The sequence below is a fragment of the Aythya marila genome, assembly GCF_965140915.1.
Source record: "Aythya marila genome assembly, chromosome: Z".
Lineage (NCBI taxonomy): Eukaryota > Metazoa > Chordata > Aves > Anseriformes > Anatidae > Aythya > Aythya marila.
Genome location: NC_139080.1, coordinates 36,606,880 through 36,624,632, shown reverse-complemented (window position 1 = coordinate 36,624,632; position 17,753 = coordinate 36,606,880). Strand labels below are relative to the sequence as shown.

General features: G+C 39.6%; 1 protein-coding gene across 1 annotated transcript in view; it reads right to left on the bottom strand.

The window, feature by feature from the left end:
• Window positions 1-3,580: 3,580 nt before the first annotated feature.
• The window catches only part of ADAMTSL1 (ADAMTS like 1), a 198,426-nt gene continuing 184,253 nt past the window's right edge, over window positions 3,581-17,753 (bottom strand). Inside the window, exons 25-29 of the mRNA XM_082783255.1 lie at window positions 16,363-16,543; window positions 11,721-11,928; window positions 8,782-8,891; window positions 7,366-7,586; window positions 3,581-6,261 (exon numbers count right to left, since the gene is read on the bottom strand). Of these exons, the coding sequence (XP_082639381.1) occupies window positions 6,155-6,261; window positions 7,366-7,586; window positions 8,782-8,891; window positions 11,721-11,928; window positions 16,363-16,543 (827 nt within the window). The 3' untranslated portion in view covers window positions 3,581-6,154. The remainder of the gene's footprint in view (window positions 6,262-7,365; window positions 7,587-8,781; window positions 8,892-11,720; window positions 11,929-16,362; window positions 16,544-17,753) is intronic.

Sequence of the window (17,753 nt, the reverse complement as noted above, 5' to 3'; positions counted from 1 at the left end):
GAGGTGTGTTTTGGTATTATAATGATATTATAGTGAGCAAAAAGTACACTAGGGTACAGCATTTGTCAAAACATGACAGGTCTTTGGCTTAGGGTGGCAAAAAGTGCAGCTTTGTGCACAAGAACAATCGAGGCCCCACCTGATTACAGAGCCTAGCCGTGGTGTCTCCACTCCACTCTACGCTCCATGCTGTTCCTTAGGGCTAGCACACCAAGTTTCCCCAGCGCGATAGCATCTAAGGTTGGGAGCCTAGGGAACGCTCAGATAATGCAGCTATGCCCTACCCTGAAAGCCTCTTCAATGCTGTACCTTTTCCTTAAAAATGGGAATGTTAGTTTTATTTTCCTAGTTACTTCAGGCATTTACACCACAATGGCTTAGTACAGGCTGTTCCAGATTTCATAACCATACTGGCCAAAGAGAAGGGCTAGACTCTGTGGTTTCATTAAATTTTTAGTCTTAGTCTTCATCAGTGATCACTGAAAGAATGATAATGCTTAGCATCACATTTGCTTCTCAGAGTGACAGAAGCAGAATAAAATTTACTGTTGCATTGATGTCTCCATATGTGGGATTGAGAATGGGAGCAATTCAGTTTTATCTCAGTGAAAAGGCAGGGGAAGGCAGAAACATATAATAAGAGAAGATGCTGTAACTTTGCTTTTTTCCTTATAAATCTGGGTAGATAACATTTAGGTTGTGTATTATCAAACTTCATATCAAAATATATATTCAAAAAGTAAGAACCTTACAGCAAAATGTGATGAAAACAACTTGGTATATGCCTAGGTTTTAGATTGGATTTTTATCAACTGAAAACAGTTGGGTGGAGATGGTGAAAAGCAATGAGGGGGGAAATGATGATAAACCAAGATGCTTTTAGTGTGAGAAATATGTATGATCAATAGAAAAAGGATATCTGATTGTCTCTTCCCCTGCTCTTTTGCCAACGAAAGTATTAGACATTGTCTTTGTTTTAGTATCAACAAATAAAAACTGAGACAGTTAGTGTATAAGACCATTGCTATACTTACATATACTTTTAAACAAAAGCGTGAAGAAAAAGGTTAAATTGATTATTTCCATACTGTATTCCACAGCTGTTATGTAGGGCCATAGTAAGCATTAGTGACTCCATGCTTTCCATCTGTATACACTATGTGTGTATACACATGTGTATATACAGTATGTGTGAAAATCTGACATTCAAAACAGTTTGAAAACTTCGATGTTAAGAATCAGATAACTGAATGAATAAAGTTAATTTTATACAAACTAGCTGAAATAATTAGTGACTCACTGACAGTTATCATTAAGAACTTGGGAGGACTTTAATGGTCTTGAAAATCTGGAAGAGAGTTAGCACTTGGTTCACCTTTGTCTACAAATTGAGGTGTCAGATTACACTGACAAAGAATTAATCAAATTTATTTATGAATCAGTGTTTGGGCACAAAACAAATAATGTGATCATTAGCTTTTTGTTTAATAGGATAACTTGCAAGGAGGGTCAGAAGAAAGCAGTAGATACATCTTGGTAATAATGTTGACAAAGTCACATGCATCATTCTTTAAGCACACCATCCACTAGACTGTATTTCATTAGCCAAATTGGTGCAGTAGGGGTCAGGAAACCTGTTTATAAAAAGCTGCAGCAGCTATTTCAGATGTTGATGTCACAGAGGCCACTATACTTCCTGTACTATTTCCAGGACTTTAAAGCTGGAAAAAAGACCATATTGAAGAGCTCTGCGGGTTATGCCATGCTGGTGACCTAACAGTACTTCCAATGGCAAAAACTAGGATTCAAGTCTTGCTAATGTTGATAGACTGGATAAGAAATGCAGTGCCTAGTACAGAGGAGTGCAAATACCAGGCACCAGATGGATACAAGCAACATGCAGTACAAGAAATGATGTATATCTTGTTAGCAGTTATACTGGACTATGAAGTGACCAAGCCAAATGTGAAACAGGAGTAGTCTTGATCTGAAGTGTGGCTGCAAAACATTCAAGACTGTTTTCCAGCTATTGGAGTGTGTACCCAAGTATAAGAACCCAAAATGAGAGAGGGTGCAGATAAAATAAAGAGATGGGAGGGGAAGAGTAGGGAGTCAGATTTTGGAGAGAAGCTGACAGAATGAGTTCATATAGAACACAAGATGGAAGAGGAAGGATTGGCCAAGTGTGAAAGAAGGGATCTTCTGATAGGTAGAAGTCAGCTAAAAAGAGCAACAAAAAAGTGTAAACTCTACCTACAGAGAAGTTAGCTTAAAAAGAACAAAACAAAACAAAACAAAAAGCAAAGCAAACAAACAAAACCTTAATTTACAGTTTGTATGATTACAGCCATATAGTAGGAAAAAAAAATCCAGCTAATGGCTACTTTGGAAAATTCTCCCTCATGGTTTCTATGGCTTTTAAAGGCATGCATGTAGACATACATGTCTGGAGTAGCTTAGTTGTGCTTACCTTGCCACAGAACAAGGGCCTGGAATGGGTCTCCTGTTGGGAACCTTTCAGCACTGCATTTGTCTGCTTGTTGCACAACTGTTTTTCTTTCTCAGTGAAAATTAGTAGGGAGAAACCTGGAAGCTTGCTTTGAAGGTTTTGAAGGCTTTTTGACTTGACTGGTAACTAGAGCCATATGCATGAAAAAAGAATAATTATTCTCTGGAGAACCTAAGCTGGTCTGCTGTTCATTTTATTATCAACGCCAGCTTTTATATTTGTTTTACTCAAAATGAATGACTGAGTTCCCATTACCTTCAGTGCAGTTGCTTGGAAGTTGCAGGGGTTGTCTTTGGCCTGCATCTGTGTGTGCATGTGCTGTGTGTGCATATGAGGTATTCACCTGCAGTGTAGGGGTCTAAAAAGTGTAGGAGGGAACACCATACTGGGGAAACTGTCAGTAAATGAGAGCAAAATCATCATTCCCTTTTAGAAGAGGCATTATAACATTTGTTCGAAAAGGGGCAACAGCAGAACCAGCTTCACATTCAAAACCTGATTTTGTCTTTGTTAAGAGAAATACTTTATTCATGTTTTCTTCCTTGTCATTCTGCTCATGAGTAGGATTCCTTCTATACACTTGATGCTTTAATGAGTTGCAAGTTCTGTTAATGAAAGTAGTGGGAACATATAAGAAAAGACTGAATAATAGGGGTAGTATGCATTGCTTCAGTCCAGGAGTTGCTGAGAAGAGTTATAAGATGTTTTTGATAGTTTCTGTGTACAAAAAAGGAATATACTTTTATGAGCCTATATACTTGCCATGAACTTAGGACCAGCAATGGCCTTATGCCTCTAGAAGAAAAACAGAGGCTAAAAAGAATAAAGCAAGGCAATTGAAGAGTTCAAACAGATCTCCGAGACAAGGCACAGAATCTTAATGACTGGAGACTTTTAAAAAGAAATTAAGACAGGGTTGATCCTGTCTTGGGGAAAGAGGATGATGGTGGATCATGTATGTTTCATGTAACAGCTGTTTGCTGCTGTGGTAATATAGAATAAGGACAGAGTACTTCAAAAGCTTTGCTACTTTGGCTTTTTTTAAAGATTAATAAACAACACATCAGACAGCAGTAGTTAACTAAGTATCCTGCATTACCTGTACAAAAAATATATATAAATACAAGTTTGCTTGTTTGTTTTCTTTTTAGAGAAGGAAAGTGTTATTTTGGAAAATATTCAGAAATCTTACTGAGATGTTGCCAAGTCACAATTCACAGAACAAACACGTGAAATTAGATTCACACTATGCCGAGATGACACAGTGGCTCCTCCAGATCTGATCCTTTTTGTTTATCCTCAGCATGGTTACATAGCTACCATTCAACACATGATCATCTGAATATGCTTAGCTATCAAACAAATGTAAATACTTCCCTGTGCTGCTTTTTGTTAACTACAGTACTAGAAATATCCACCACATTATTATTATTATTATTGTTATTGTTATTATTGCTATTATTATTAAGGAATTGTCCTTCATTCCATGCATAACTATCATTTCACAAGTTAAAAATGCCACCCCTCCATCATGTCATATTTTATAAAGCACTCAGTGCACAGTGAAGCAGATCCTCAATTAAATGCAAGTGAAAAATACACTATTACCATTGATTTTAGAGGAACAAAATTCTGGGGAGATTTAAAAAAAAAAAAAATAGTTTTATCTCAACAAAATAATGTACAATTATTAATATTGCACTTTTTATACAAGAAATCCTAATAAATATACACAAAAGATATACATTTACATACATAGAAAGACATTCTTCTTTTTTTTTTTTTTTTTTTAAATAAAAAGTTACACGGAAGCTTAGCAACACTATTTCTTGAAGACCCCTTCGTAGTGAGAGCATCCACTGCCAGATGTGTTTTGAAGCAACCAAACTGAAGACAGTTTAATGTCATGTATCTGACACTGACCTCAGAATTAGATTCCCAGTTTTGCTGAAAAGTCCACGTTATGGAATCTGTAACACAGCAGTACTCGAACAGCCTTTCATTAATGTACCACAAGGCCTGAGCCCCACTGGGGTGAAGCACAGCCAAACCTTTGATTTAGAGATGGTCTCAAGTCAAAGCCTCAGTTCCAGATAGATCTCCTTTAAATTTTTATAATGCTCAAACCTCCTACTTTGCAAATCCCTTCTAATTTTAAAGCCCTATTCAGAGCAGAGCAGGAATTGCCCAGGAACTAAAAGGATGAAGTACTTCAATGGATGAATAGTCACTGCAATTGGCTAGGGAGAAAGACTCACAGACAGCCTGCAATGTGTGATGTTTGAGGCTCACTTTTTAGATCATATTTTTAGGGTGTTAAACCCAGGCTTAAAAAATATGCTGTTTAGTAGTACCCATTTTCTTGTGGGAGGCAGCCAGAGAGGAGCAAACTTATCAAAATTTATTGGTGTTAGCCCTCTGGGACGGATGCTGAATCTATTCTGTTTCTACTGAGTAGGAACAAAGCCAAAGATATCAGAAATTTTTTCTACTACTTGACTGAAAGGCTTGGCTGTCAGGAGAGAAAATATTCATGTTAGCAGGAAAGGAAAACCCACTTCCTCAAATTTCTTACCCAAACCTCAGCTCTCAAAGAACCTGAACTCTGGGAACTAGTACTCCTATTTATTCCTATGAAGTGTTAGTAGGATGTAGTATGTGAAGCAGTTCTTGTTACCACAAATGATATTTTCCCTGTGTTATGCACAGGACAGCATTTGCAGGTTTGTGTTACAGTCTGTTAGTAGCAGATCATACTTTCTTTCCTTCTCCTAGATAATAGCTAACATCACCACCTCATCTCTGTGCTGAAGCAACCCTCCCAGTGCTGAGCCTCCCTCACAAATACACTCTGGGAACTTTTTCAGATGTCTTCTAGACTCACTCACATTACACAACATTGTTCAACTTTCTCAGACATGACTCTAGATCCTCAAAGATCAACAGCTATCTCTCACTGAGATCATTTGAAGGCCTGGGAGGAGAAGGAGAGAGGGGTGTAGAAAGGTATATAACCAATCTTGGTTGTAATAATAGGCTTATAAAGCAAAATCATATGCTTATATTCCCAAACTACTCTAAGATAAATGGTTGGTATACTGCACAGATGAATGTTTTGTTTAGTATTTTTTTTTTTAATTATTTTTATTTAATTTTATTTTTTTGCTTTGTTTTGTTTTGTTTTCTGCAAACCCTATGATCTGTCAAGCTGTTTGATTCTTTGATTCATGTTGTGGTGGTTCAATGTGATGCTAGGTTTACATTTTGATCCGCTTCCCCATCTATCTATTGGTGTATCCTCAAGTGTGTACAAACATTTTGGGGCAGCCCCACTCCTCTCAGGCCCTTTGCTGGTGGCATGGGATTCTTTGACTTTTTGTTATCTAACCTCATGATTATTTTGCTGCATTCTGTCTCCCAGATTTATAGGAGGGAAAACTTGTCAGGTCCCTTTACAACATCAATTTGTTAAAAGGTTTTCTTTTTCCTTTTTTTTTTTTTTCCTTTTTTTTTTTTCTTTTAAAGGGAAATAAATAAATAAAATGAAAAAAAAATCCATTCCATTTATATTTTCTGTGAAAGTCCTTGCCTCAGTGAAGCAAAGGCTGTGATCCCCTTGTTCCTCCATTTTCATTGCATTTGTCTTCAAGCTTTTCCACAAGTCCCACAGCAGCGTGATTTGAACTGGGTGAGCTGGCAAAGTTTGAGTTGCTTCACTTTCTCACAGTACCTTGTGGTGTCTCTGCACTCCACTACCAAAGGAGAAAGAAAAAGGAGAAATGGTGATGAGGCAATGAAAGAAGGGCTTTTTTACCTAAGAACATTTCATTGTGTTGCTGAGAGAGGGGACAAAAACAGCTTTGTACTGGGAGGTCTCACAGCGAGCACGACCTTGTCTTGCTGCAGAGGTTGAGTGGGGACTTCGTGCAGCCAAAGGCTCAAAGGAGAACATGGTGGGCAGCCATTTCTTTCAGAGCATAAGGAGAGCATTTGAGAGAGCTTTTGAACCTTCTCCAGCACTCCTGTGTCATCTACTGGCATTCTAGGGAAGCTCTAGGGTTTCCTAACAGCTGTTACATTGAAGATGCAGTTGTAAATTAAATGGAAACTTCTCTAACAGAGTAGCTCAAAGGCACTTTGTCCAATCCCATGCATTTCAAAAGAGTGTGTGGGAGTGCCTCCACGGTTGACCAGGTGTTGTATTGTGCTTTTCAAATATGTGTCAAAGAACACAGCCCAGGGTGGAGATGTTTAGATACTTTAACCTATATTTCAAATTCCCTAGGACTTTGGTCCCTAGTATCATTCAGAAAGCTTTTGAGGCCTGCAGCCTCCTGCTTTTGAGTTGCAGGTTGGAAAACTGTCCAGTATCTCAGCCAGACCTTGTGTGCATTTTTTTATCTGATGGTGTCCCGCTTTCCATATTAAGGCTGCAAAAAGGGATCACCACAGGGCAGTTATACAGCTCATTGCAATAACATCTGTGTTTTTCTTCTTTTCTGTACCACTAATGGACAGTTGGACCACTTTACACGGTTAGCAAGGAGATACAATCCCAGTCAGCCCCACTCAACACCACTGCCAGCAAACTGCAGTGGGCACCTTGTCCCCTGAGTTGGGATGCTGAGGTTTGGACACTGCATTTTGCATCTGTTCAGGTTGGAGGATACCCAGGAAGTCCAGCTGTGATGCCAAGCACCACAGTTCTGGGAGATGGCTCTCTTTAGAGGACAGATAGGCCTCCCCCTGCCTCCTCCACCCCACTCTTCACATCCTCCCCTGTACTGGGTCTGGCTGGAATGTTAACTTTCCCTGCACACCACAAACCACCACATCCCCTCAGCTCAGGAACGTACTGTTCTCACAGGGCGTGATGTTGCAGCGCTGCCAGTTGGCTGGCCGTGGTCTCCAGGAGCAGTAGTGCTCCAGCATGGGCTTGTTGGTGCGGATATGCACGCAGTCGACGCGCCGGGACTGGAAGCCATAGTTTCCGCAGGTAGCCGTACAGACGGTCCACAGGCTGACTCTCCAGTGCACACCACAGATGTCAGTCCAGCAGTTCTGAGTGCTCAAAGGCCTACGAGCAGAAGGGAAAAGGGGCCCTGTCACTCACCATGCTGCACGAGAAGGAAGCGTGTGCCACTCTGGGCAGCATGCAAGCTCTGGGGACTGCAAACCTCACATGTTATGAATATAATTTGTTCAGAGCACTGTTTGGAACAAGTCTTCACTGGGAGCAAACACAGGCAAGCCTCATGCACTGAAAGGCAATCCTGTAACTATGCTCAGGGATCAGACCCTCAGGTGTTGCCAGCTGGTATAGCACAACTGGAGTTAAATGACAATTTGAACAATTTGAGGGTTTGACCTAAATACCACTTCCCATTAAATGCCAAACCAGAGCTTCATTGAAAAGATGTAATGAAAGAAGTTACAGCCAGTAAAACCCATCAGAGGTTTATTACTTGCTGATGTCTGTAATCAGTGGGAAACAAAGCCATTTCTTAGAAATCCTCCTTTACTCTTTAGCCCTCTCTTAGAAGTGAAGATCATAGAAGAACATTTGGTTCTCTTCTTTTCATCATAAAGACAATTAAAATACATGATGGGGTGCCAAAGAGCCTCTAGCAGTAATTTTCAGCCATGTTTAGGCTTGATTTACATGGCTAAATCTTATGGAAAATAAATGTTTTTATGATGTCAATAGTGGAGCTTATCTTTAGGAACACAAAAGCCGTGGAGTCCATTTTATCCAATGAGCACTTGTGTTTAATTGAGAGATAATTGAATATTTCAAATATATATATTTTTTCTAATTTATTTTTTAAATATTTTATTTTTTAAATATTTTAATTTTGTTATTTTAATATTGTTAATATTAATATTAAATATGTTAATATTAAAATTAAAATAATAATTTAATTGAGAGAAGTGAAGCTTTGGCGGTTCTTTCATTACCAGTAGAGCTGAGGTAACAAATGTGCCCTTGGTCTAGGAAGAAATAGCATGGCCTTTCAGTTAGGATTTGGCATGCCTAGAAGGCTCTTCTGTTGTTAGCTAGCGTGTTTTTTTTTTCGTTTTTTTTCCCCTCAAATGAATGAATACTGAAGTCTGGCCTTAAGCTTTCTGAGATTTATGCCACATAATTAAACAGGTTGCACTGTTCCTTTTTGTTACATACAGAAAACACATAAAATGTCAGTTAAATCACTAGTCCATTCAAAATCTATGTGAAAGACAGTGGATTCAGTTGTATGAGATTCCTGTCCTACCTTGGCAAGGTACTGCATTGATCAGATGACACAGAAGTCCCATCTTTGGTCTGGCAAAGTATCTGTCTGTGTTGTACAGCCAGTCGTGGTCCAATGCAAGGCCCATTACACTGTGAACACAGAAAAACACTTAAGGAGGTAAAAGGCAATGTTCCCCTCATATAAGACTGCTGGTGAAATAAAATGCATACTGCTATACAGTGACTATGAAGCTTTCAAGCGGTTCCTGCAGCTCTGCACACTTTAGAGGCTGAGCACGCAGTCATCTTTTGTCCCAACTCACTCTCCTCCAGCAATATTAAAACTATATTTCGGTATCTGCTCTGTAGATTTATTACCCTCTCCTCTTCAATAGTTCAATCTTAAATACATATGTTAGGGCAAATAAAATACTCTCACATCATTAGCAAAGAGCCTATGATCCATACAGGAAATCTGAATACATTCATTTTACTGTGCATTTTGCAGCTTGAACTATCACAATTTATGGGTAAATTGTTAATAACCAAGAACATATTGAAACAAGGACATATTCCACTACAAATAACATTTTAAAAGCATTGCAGAACAAGAAATGAAACCTGCAAACACAGCAGATCTGCAAGTTTGCTCCAAAAATGAAGTTATCCTAACCAGTTCAAGTGTCTCAGCTGCACGCTTGCTGTTTAACTCTTCTAATCCTCTCCTTCGATTAAACTGCAATTAGTTATTGGTATGTAGCATGTGTTTGTGTTCTTTTAAAATTAAATCAAACGTTAGAAAGCAGATTGTTTATTAAGTATCTGGAAATTATATTCTGGAACAGACTGGGGATTTGTTAATGTGAAGAAGGAGGAAGTTTTGGCAGGACAGGGCTACTCTCTCTTCCACACTTCTATCTTTCTCCACTGCCCCTAGAAGCCCCATTTCACACTATCATGCACTCCTCACATAATGTTCACTTTCTGCTGCGATTTCTTCCCTTCCTGGTAATTGGAAGAGAGAAGAAAATGACTCTACTCTTTCCCATGTCCCTTGTTGAGCAAGGTAGGTGGAAATGTCATTCATTGGAATGTGTAGAACACTTCTGCATTACCTGTAGGACAGGCAGTCATCATCAGCAATCTTGAGTGACTGCTTTCAAAACATTACGTGATACATAGCAGAGCTCAAATAGCCCACGAAATGCCACTAATATTAAATGGAAGGTGGAAGGGAAAGAAAAAGAATTAGTTCTGGAGGAACGGGGAGGGTAAGTCATCTGTTTTTCTCTGTTCTTTGGGAAAGCTAGTCACTGCACCTAGGCAATGTGGACCTGATGGCCTATTCAGAGTATCCGATGATACTACTCAGACAGTAATTGAGACACAGAGCCACTGATCCAGTGGTACATTCCTAACTGTAATTAGATAGCAGGTAGTCTCCTGGCTTAGAGACTGAGCTGTATAGGCCCATGTGGGACATCATTTTTTTAAGTAGAAGAAATACTATATCATAATGCATGGAGGTCAGGTGCAACAAATGAATTCAGATCTCTTTGATCATGTTGGCTGAGTATGGTGTCATGGGGAACTGGATAAACCATAATGATCTAAAAGCAAGAATGAGGCAATTGTTTTTTTTGAAAGGATAATCCAGTCCTTACCTGGAATTCCACAGGGACTGAAAATTGGACAGTTTGTTTCCTTCATAAAGAAGGATATTTCCATGCTTACTCATAAATGTAATACAATAACTGGCTTCTCTTTCATGAGAGAAATTTCCAAAATACACAAGCAAGAGTTTAATGAAGATGTCTTCAACTAGTGAACAAAAATAAGTTCTAGTCGCTGAAGATTTTTTTTTCTAACAACATCATAAGAAAACAGATGAGGCATACTGTATTGTGCATGATACTCTAAGCAAACACAGAAAGCATGTGGGTATTAATAACAAACTATTTTGTTACTTTAACCTCTAACACAATGAGATAGCATAATATGAGATAACTCTCTCTCGTTCATTGTGGTATGGTATAACCCTACATGAGAGTCACCACTTCGGAGATCTATGGACTAAAATGTACAAGTTTCTACCCCTCAGTCTGGACTGTCATGGATTCATTGACCTTCACATATGTCTCAGTCATGCTGGAGTGGAGAGAAAAGGGAGGATAGTAATGACTGGTTCTAGGTTATAATTGAATGGGTGTTGGTGAGTATCTTTTCAAGAAATCTCAGCTCACAGGAAAAACAAACAAAACAAATATAAAAAACAAAACAACACAACAACAACAACAAAAACAAACGAACAAAAAGACAAAAACAAAACAAAGCAAGCTCTTCTCTGGATTCCCACGACAAGGGGATTTAACTCCAAATACTTGGAACATTTGGTATTTATGTAAAGAAACTTTTTAACATATGATCATTTTATGAAGCTGTAAGGAGAGAATTTGAAGATCTGAAAAACAGCATGAAGTAATCTGAAGGTGCTTGTATCCTCCTATTCTGCGTTTCATTGTGAAGCTAATCAAGAAGGCTCATAGTTTATGAGGTTCTGAGGCAACATCAGAAACATTTTAAAACTGTATTGTTATACAAAAACCCCAAACCTATCACGACCATCAGTCCTGAATCCTGACAGGCAAAAATGAGACATACTCCATGGGTGTTAAGGGCAATTTTAGACATAGAGAACGCTATTTCCCAGACTTGTAACCTGTCATTATAATGAAGATCTGCAGACATTTCTACTGTGGACAAAGAGGGGTCTGCAGTGGAAGTCCTATTCAAAAGCAGTTCTGGGGACTGCAGGAAGCTACAGAAACCCAAATATGCAGTGCATCAAAACTGGAGTTCAAAGAGCTGAGCAAATTAGTTGCCTTCTCAAAACCATGCAGACCATAGCCTCTCATCTTCTGTCAGCTTTCCTCACCCCACACTATGAGGCTGTTTTCAGACTGCTGGCATGCTTCTTACCTGGCCCCAGGAGGAGGCCACCCACTCGACACAGGGTTGCTTGTTACAGTTCTGAGTGTCCACGGGGCGCTTGGACACCTGGACACAAGTCTCGTTTGACATCGGGACAGAGCTGCCTTTTGCTGTCAGTCGCTGACATGTCACTCTCCGCGTCTGGATGCCTCCACCGCAGCTCCGCGTGCATGGAGACCATGAAGTTACCATCCATCTGTCAGAGAAAGGCAAGGAAGTCAGGGAGCACATACATGCTGTGAGTGCGCTACCTGAGGTATCATCAGTGCCAACCAGAGTTTATGTGTTGGCTCAGAGAAAGGCAGCAATAGCTTGGTTCATTTGGGCCAAGACCCTGGAAAGTGCTGAGTGCCTCAGCCTCCTATATTAGTCACTGAAAACTTCTTATAGGATGAAAGCTGGGAAAATATTATATTTTTTATCTAAGTATCTCTCTGACAGTTCTTTGGGACCAGAATAATTTTTATTTTTGCCCTTACGGTTGTTTTTTAAAAGCCTGGTAAATATTTCTAGCCCAGTCACAGGGCTTGGACATGGCTGCTCTCACACCACTATGCCACAGGAGCCTTAATCACAGGCAACAATAAGAGTCCCAGCAATGGGTCACAGGGCTTGATCACAGGTTACAGTCACAGGCTGCAGCCCATTTTCAGTCCTCAGCAGAGAAAACTGTCCACATAAAGCTGATAGAGTAGCTTTGAGGGCACTTTGAACTCGCTGCTGACAGAGGAACCAAGAATCTGCTAATATGTGTCAGTCCCTGCCTGCTGTTACCTCCCTCACAGCTGGGATAATATAGTAAAGCCTGATGGTTGCTCAGGGATGGAGTTTGTGAATGGACAGCACAGAGACAAAGAACACATTTTTTCTTTCCTCTTGAGCTTGGACTGTGCATTTAATTGCTGAGGGTCTAATCCCATATGCTCTGGGGTTTAATAAAAGACCTGTAACAACAAAAAATAATTGTCCAGGCCCAAAATCTTACCAAGATGGACAGTACATCTTGCCTATTTAAAGCTGATTAGGTGAAACACCCATGCAGTTGGATTTGGGAAGGAGATATTGGTAGGAACAGGAAGAACACAACTGATTAGTAGTTTCCTGAAGAGACTTATGGTTGTCAGCAGTTTGCTTCATTAAGTTTCAGGATACACAGCAGGAGCTGTGTAATATTGGGGGTGGGGGTGGGGGTGGGAAATAGTGCCTATCTCATCCCTCAATGACAGTGTTTCTGGTTACTTTGCAAAATAGGCAATAGGTGTTCTCAAGCCCCATGGAGAGGCATCCATTACTACTCTTCAGTTTCTGCAGGTGATTAATTCCTGTGGTCACAGAAACAAGCATATAAACAGACACATTCCTGACAAAGAAAACAAAGACACTACTTTTTTTTTTTTTTTTCTTTTTTTTTTCTTACAGTTGAACACATCTCCCTCATAAAGCTCTGCCCTGCATTTCAATCAACTTTTATTTCCAAGCATACATCTCAACAGTTTCTCAGGACCTGAGAGAGAAGTGTGGGTGGCGGTACTGTTCAGGAAAGGGATAAAAAGACATAAACCATTCCCATGGAATTTATGGCCATCACTGTAGGCAAACTACTGTTAATGAGTGCATTTCATATTTCATCAAATCTCTTTTGGTTTTCTTCTTATGACTCAGCCTGCAACTCAGAAAATAGTTGCCTGCAAAAATGGGTAAGAATATATTAAGAAAAGATAATTAAACAGGACCTTGCCATATACCCAAGACACAACTGTAGTGGTAAATCTGGCTCGTTATTTCTCATCAGGTTGCTTAGCACCTCTCCTCGCATCAGATTAGACTCTTTTAATATAAGTGCCAGTCCCAAATCACCCTGTTGAATGAGGGAAATTGTACTAAATTTCTCTTGAGATCCTGACTACCTTGTGTTTTCTTACTCAAGAACACCATGTCCACAATGGACATAAGGTAGTGGAGGGAATAAAAAATCCAGAAAAATACAGAAAAACACTTACACACATCTCAGCTAAGGAGCCACTGGATTAGAGAATGGGGGCATTTTTAACACGGACAGAGTATAACACTAATTGGGCTCTCTGGATAGACACTGGGATGTATTCTTTTTTAGACCAATGGGTGGCAAAGGAGGAAAGTGTGTTCTGCAGGGAGAAAGCTGCAGAACAAGGGAAAGACCTTAATGTAGTCAGAAGTCTTTCAAGCTGTCATGATTCCACTGTGTTTATCAGTAATAGAAAGCAAAAGATTACAGGGGCACTTAAACTGAGACAGTCTGTAAAAGGAGGCAGACCTCTGTCTGACCCCCTTCATGCCCACAAAGTCCAATGGGATGTGCTAATTTTACAAAAGACATTTCCGCTCTGTGAAGGGAATTCAGTTTTACATCTGCAGCTGCATTTCTGCCTGTTTTGACATTCAGGAAGCTCAGGAACTCATATAAGAAACAAAGAAACAAAACCTACTAAGTAAAGTAGCTGCTAAGTCTAGCTTCTTTGTCTGTTCTGCTGTTGGAATCAAGTCTTATGACGCTACATGGAATACAAAAAAACATATGACCCTGCAGTTCTTGGGTGATGAAACTCCTGTGTGTACAGCGCTGTGTACAGGATAGGCACCAAATTTACAACCAACACAGCCTAGAATTACCCAAGAAAACTCAGCCCATAGAAGTGTATGGGATGAGATGAGCTATGTGTGAGGATGCTGAGAGAGCTTGTCCATGTCCCTTCAAGGCTGCTTGCTATCATTATTGAAAGGTTATGGATACTAGAGAGGCCCCTGACAATTGGAGAAACAGAAGCATTGCCACCATCTTCAAAAAAGGATGTAGGGATGACGTACATGTATAGGGAACTGGTCAGCCTTACTGGGGTGCCTGGGAAAATCCAGAAGCTAGTCCTTGTGGTTTGTGTTTTTGTGCAAAAGCAGATGACTGTGAACAGTCTGCCCAGACTGATCAAAGGTAAGTCATGTCTGATGTACCTGATTGACTTCTGTGATAAAATGACCATATCTGATGAAAAAGTGAGGGACATGGAAAATATTTACTTGTCTCCATCAATAGTCTAATATCCAAGCTGTGATCTGGATAGGTTGACATGGGTTGAGTGAAAAATGTGTTTGATGATGAGGCTCATAGGGTGGTGATGAATTGTTTTTACTCTGCCTGAAGGCTGTTAACAAACAGGGTGTTACGGGGCTCAGCATTTGTCCCTGTTCATGTTCTTGTTGGCTCACTTCTGTCAAGCTCCCCTTGATGGCAGCTGCAACCTTGGGCATACTGAGAGTTTCCCTCAAGTTTTGTGCCCTGCCTAGATGAAGCCCTGAGCAGCCTGGCCTGAGCTCAGCCAGCCCATGGAAGCCTGTGATTCTACTTGGCCATGATGGGCATTATTAATGAGTCATAAAAGGAAAAGCAGAAAAGGTAGACTTAAGCAGAAAATATAGACTTCTTGGACAAGTTTTCCTGTAATTCAAGATGTTTCTCCATCATCCAAAATGACAAGTACCAACAAATGTCTGGAAAATACTTTTCAGCCTTGATGTACCATATTTCTTGTGCTGTATTTTGATCAGTTGTGAAACAATGCTGAAAACTGATAATCAAAAGCACCGATCTTCTGGGGAGCTTTGGCTTCTGGGGAGCTTTGGCTCTGGGAGCTTTGGTTCAGATTTGAAATTTGCAGCTTAGACCTCTCTGTAACTTTGATTTGCATATTATTATTATTTTTATTATTATTATTATTATTATCAGCCACCATATTGTTAATCACACACAAAACTCAGAGAAAAACTGTACAGTGCTGGCCCTAAGACATGATGTCTTTTCAGAGTGAGTTGATGTGAACTCTAGGACAAGCATCTTTTCTAACTAGTCAGTTACTGGGACAACTTTATTTTGAAGGGTCCAGATTATTACTTCTGGAGCTTACTTTCTTCTGTTCACTTTCCAGTCATTGCTATTGTATGTGGAGAGTATTGAATTTATATTAATAAACCACAAAGATACTAGATCAGTGCTTTTTCTCTAATGAGGATCTGGCCTTGAAATGTCTGAAAATCTGCTAGTTCTTAATCGGAGGTAGGAAGACAAGTACATTGTGTTCTTTTACTTTACAGTTTCAACATACAGTAAATACTGTCTGAAGGCCCCATTTAGGGTGAAATCTTTCCTTTCATGAAGTACAGCATTGTGCTCCCTCTCCCCATGTAACATCAGCCCCCAGTGAAGTTTACGAGTTTGAAGAACTGGTGAGGCTTGAAATGGAAATGAAAATTTCCTACCTCATTGTAAAAATGCTGATTATTCCCACTGTCAGGGAAGAATTCAAAAGTACCATGAAGCTGTGACCTTAGCTGATAAAGAGTAAGCAGTAACTCTTCCATCCATTTCTAACATAACTACTGAAGGAGTAAACACTGTCTGTACCATTTACTGTCAACATTTTCCACAAATCTTGCTACTAATTCCCAACTGTCAAGGCTAAGCACTAAAAAGTTCCCTTTTAGCCATGACTTTTCCCCAGACAGGCAGTGGCAGGGCTACAATGGCATGCACTCCAGCACCAAGAACTTTACAAGTGCACTTTAAAAGCATATATGACATTTTAACATGGTAAGGACAAACCGTGAAGGGCAGTCTCTCCTGTTGCATGCAATGGGCTTTAGGGATGGCTTGGGCTTCTCTTTGCAGTGGGATATGTTGACTTCAGACCCATCCAGTAAGCATCTGAGCTGGGGCAGCTGCACCCCTTTGTGGCCACAGGAAGCAGAACAAGCCATCAGCTTGTCCACTGACCACTGGTATTCTGCCAAAAAAACATGGGAGGGACACATTAACACTTAAAAACTGTCAGCAGGAGACTAACTCTCTTTTGTAACCATTCCGTTCCTCCTCCTCCCCTCCCTCCCCCCCCCCCTTTTTTTTTATGTTCTCAGAAGCATCAGACATGGAAATCGAACGACGCTGTAGCACAGTTCAGTGATGCCAAATGACAGGTACATGGGGCATCAGAAATCCTTGCATTTATGTAAACTTGGATAATTCATTGAGCCTATTAGCTGTCTGTGAATTAGTCAGAAACTTCAGAAGGCCATTGGGAGAATGAGACCAGCAGGTACCATGGCAAGCATGTAAGCTCCTGGTATGCAGGCACTGCAGAAAGCCTCGCAGCTGGTATTTGTGGTAAACATATCTCTAATTTAAAAGATAAGAAAGTAGTATGTGTGTGAAAATAACTACCTTCTCAAAGACTTGTTAAAAAATACAAAAAAAGGAATTTTACAGTGACAAAGCAGTATGGAGCATCATTAAAAGTAATATAAGAATGATTTCATAGAATATTAAGCTCTTCAGATTTTTTTTCCTTAAATGATATTTTTAGTTCCCAGTGATTTCTTCCTATTCAGTCAGATTTTTTTTTTATTTAATTTATTTAATTAATTATTATTATCAATATTATTATTATTTTGCATTGGTTCATGAAAAAGGTGTTATTAATCCTTCTGGCGATACATCCTTTATACACTTTTCAGAAGTGTATAAATTCACTTTTTAAGGTCCCTAGATAGTTCATAAAGCTTGATCAGAGTTCTTGACCTTTGATAAAAATCAAACTAGTGTACTCTGACTAACTCCCAAGAAGCCCCCTGGTTCGTTCATTCCAGTTGATTTTGTCAAGTCATTTCATACTATGAACATTTATTACAATGCAATTCAGTGGATGCAATTACAGAGGTCAGTAAATTTTTCATATTCCTCTTTGCAAATCTACTCTTAAAACATATTTTAAACGAACTTTTAAACTCAAATAACAAAATAGTGATGGGAAAACATGGCACCTGCAAAGAAGACACAATTTGGCCTTGCCTTTCACTTTTGTGAGAGCTTTGAGACTGAGATAGAACTGAAGGCACATGCTCAGTGTATTGCCAAGCATTAAAAAGACCCATCCATTTTCACTTGTCATGTGAAGGACTTTCTGAGTCTTCTAGAAAGCCCTTAGACTCCCTCATTGA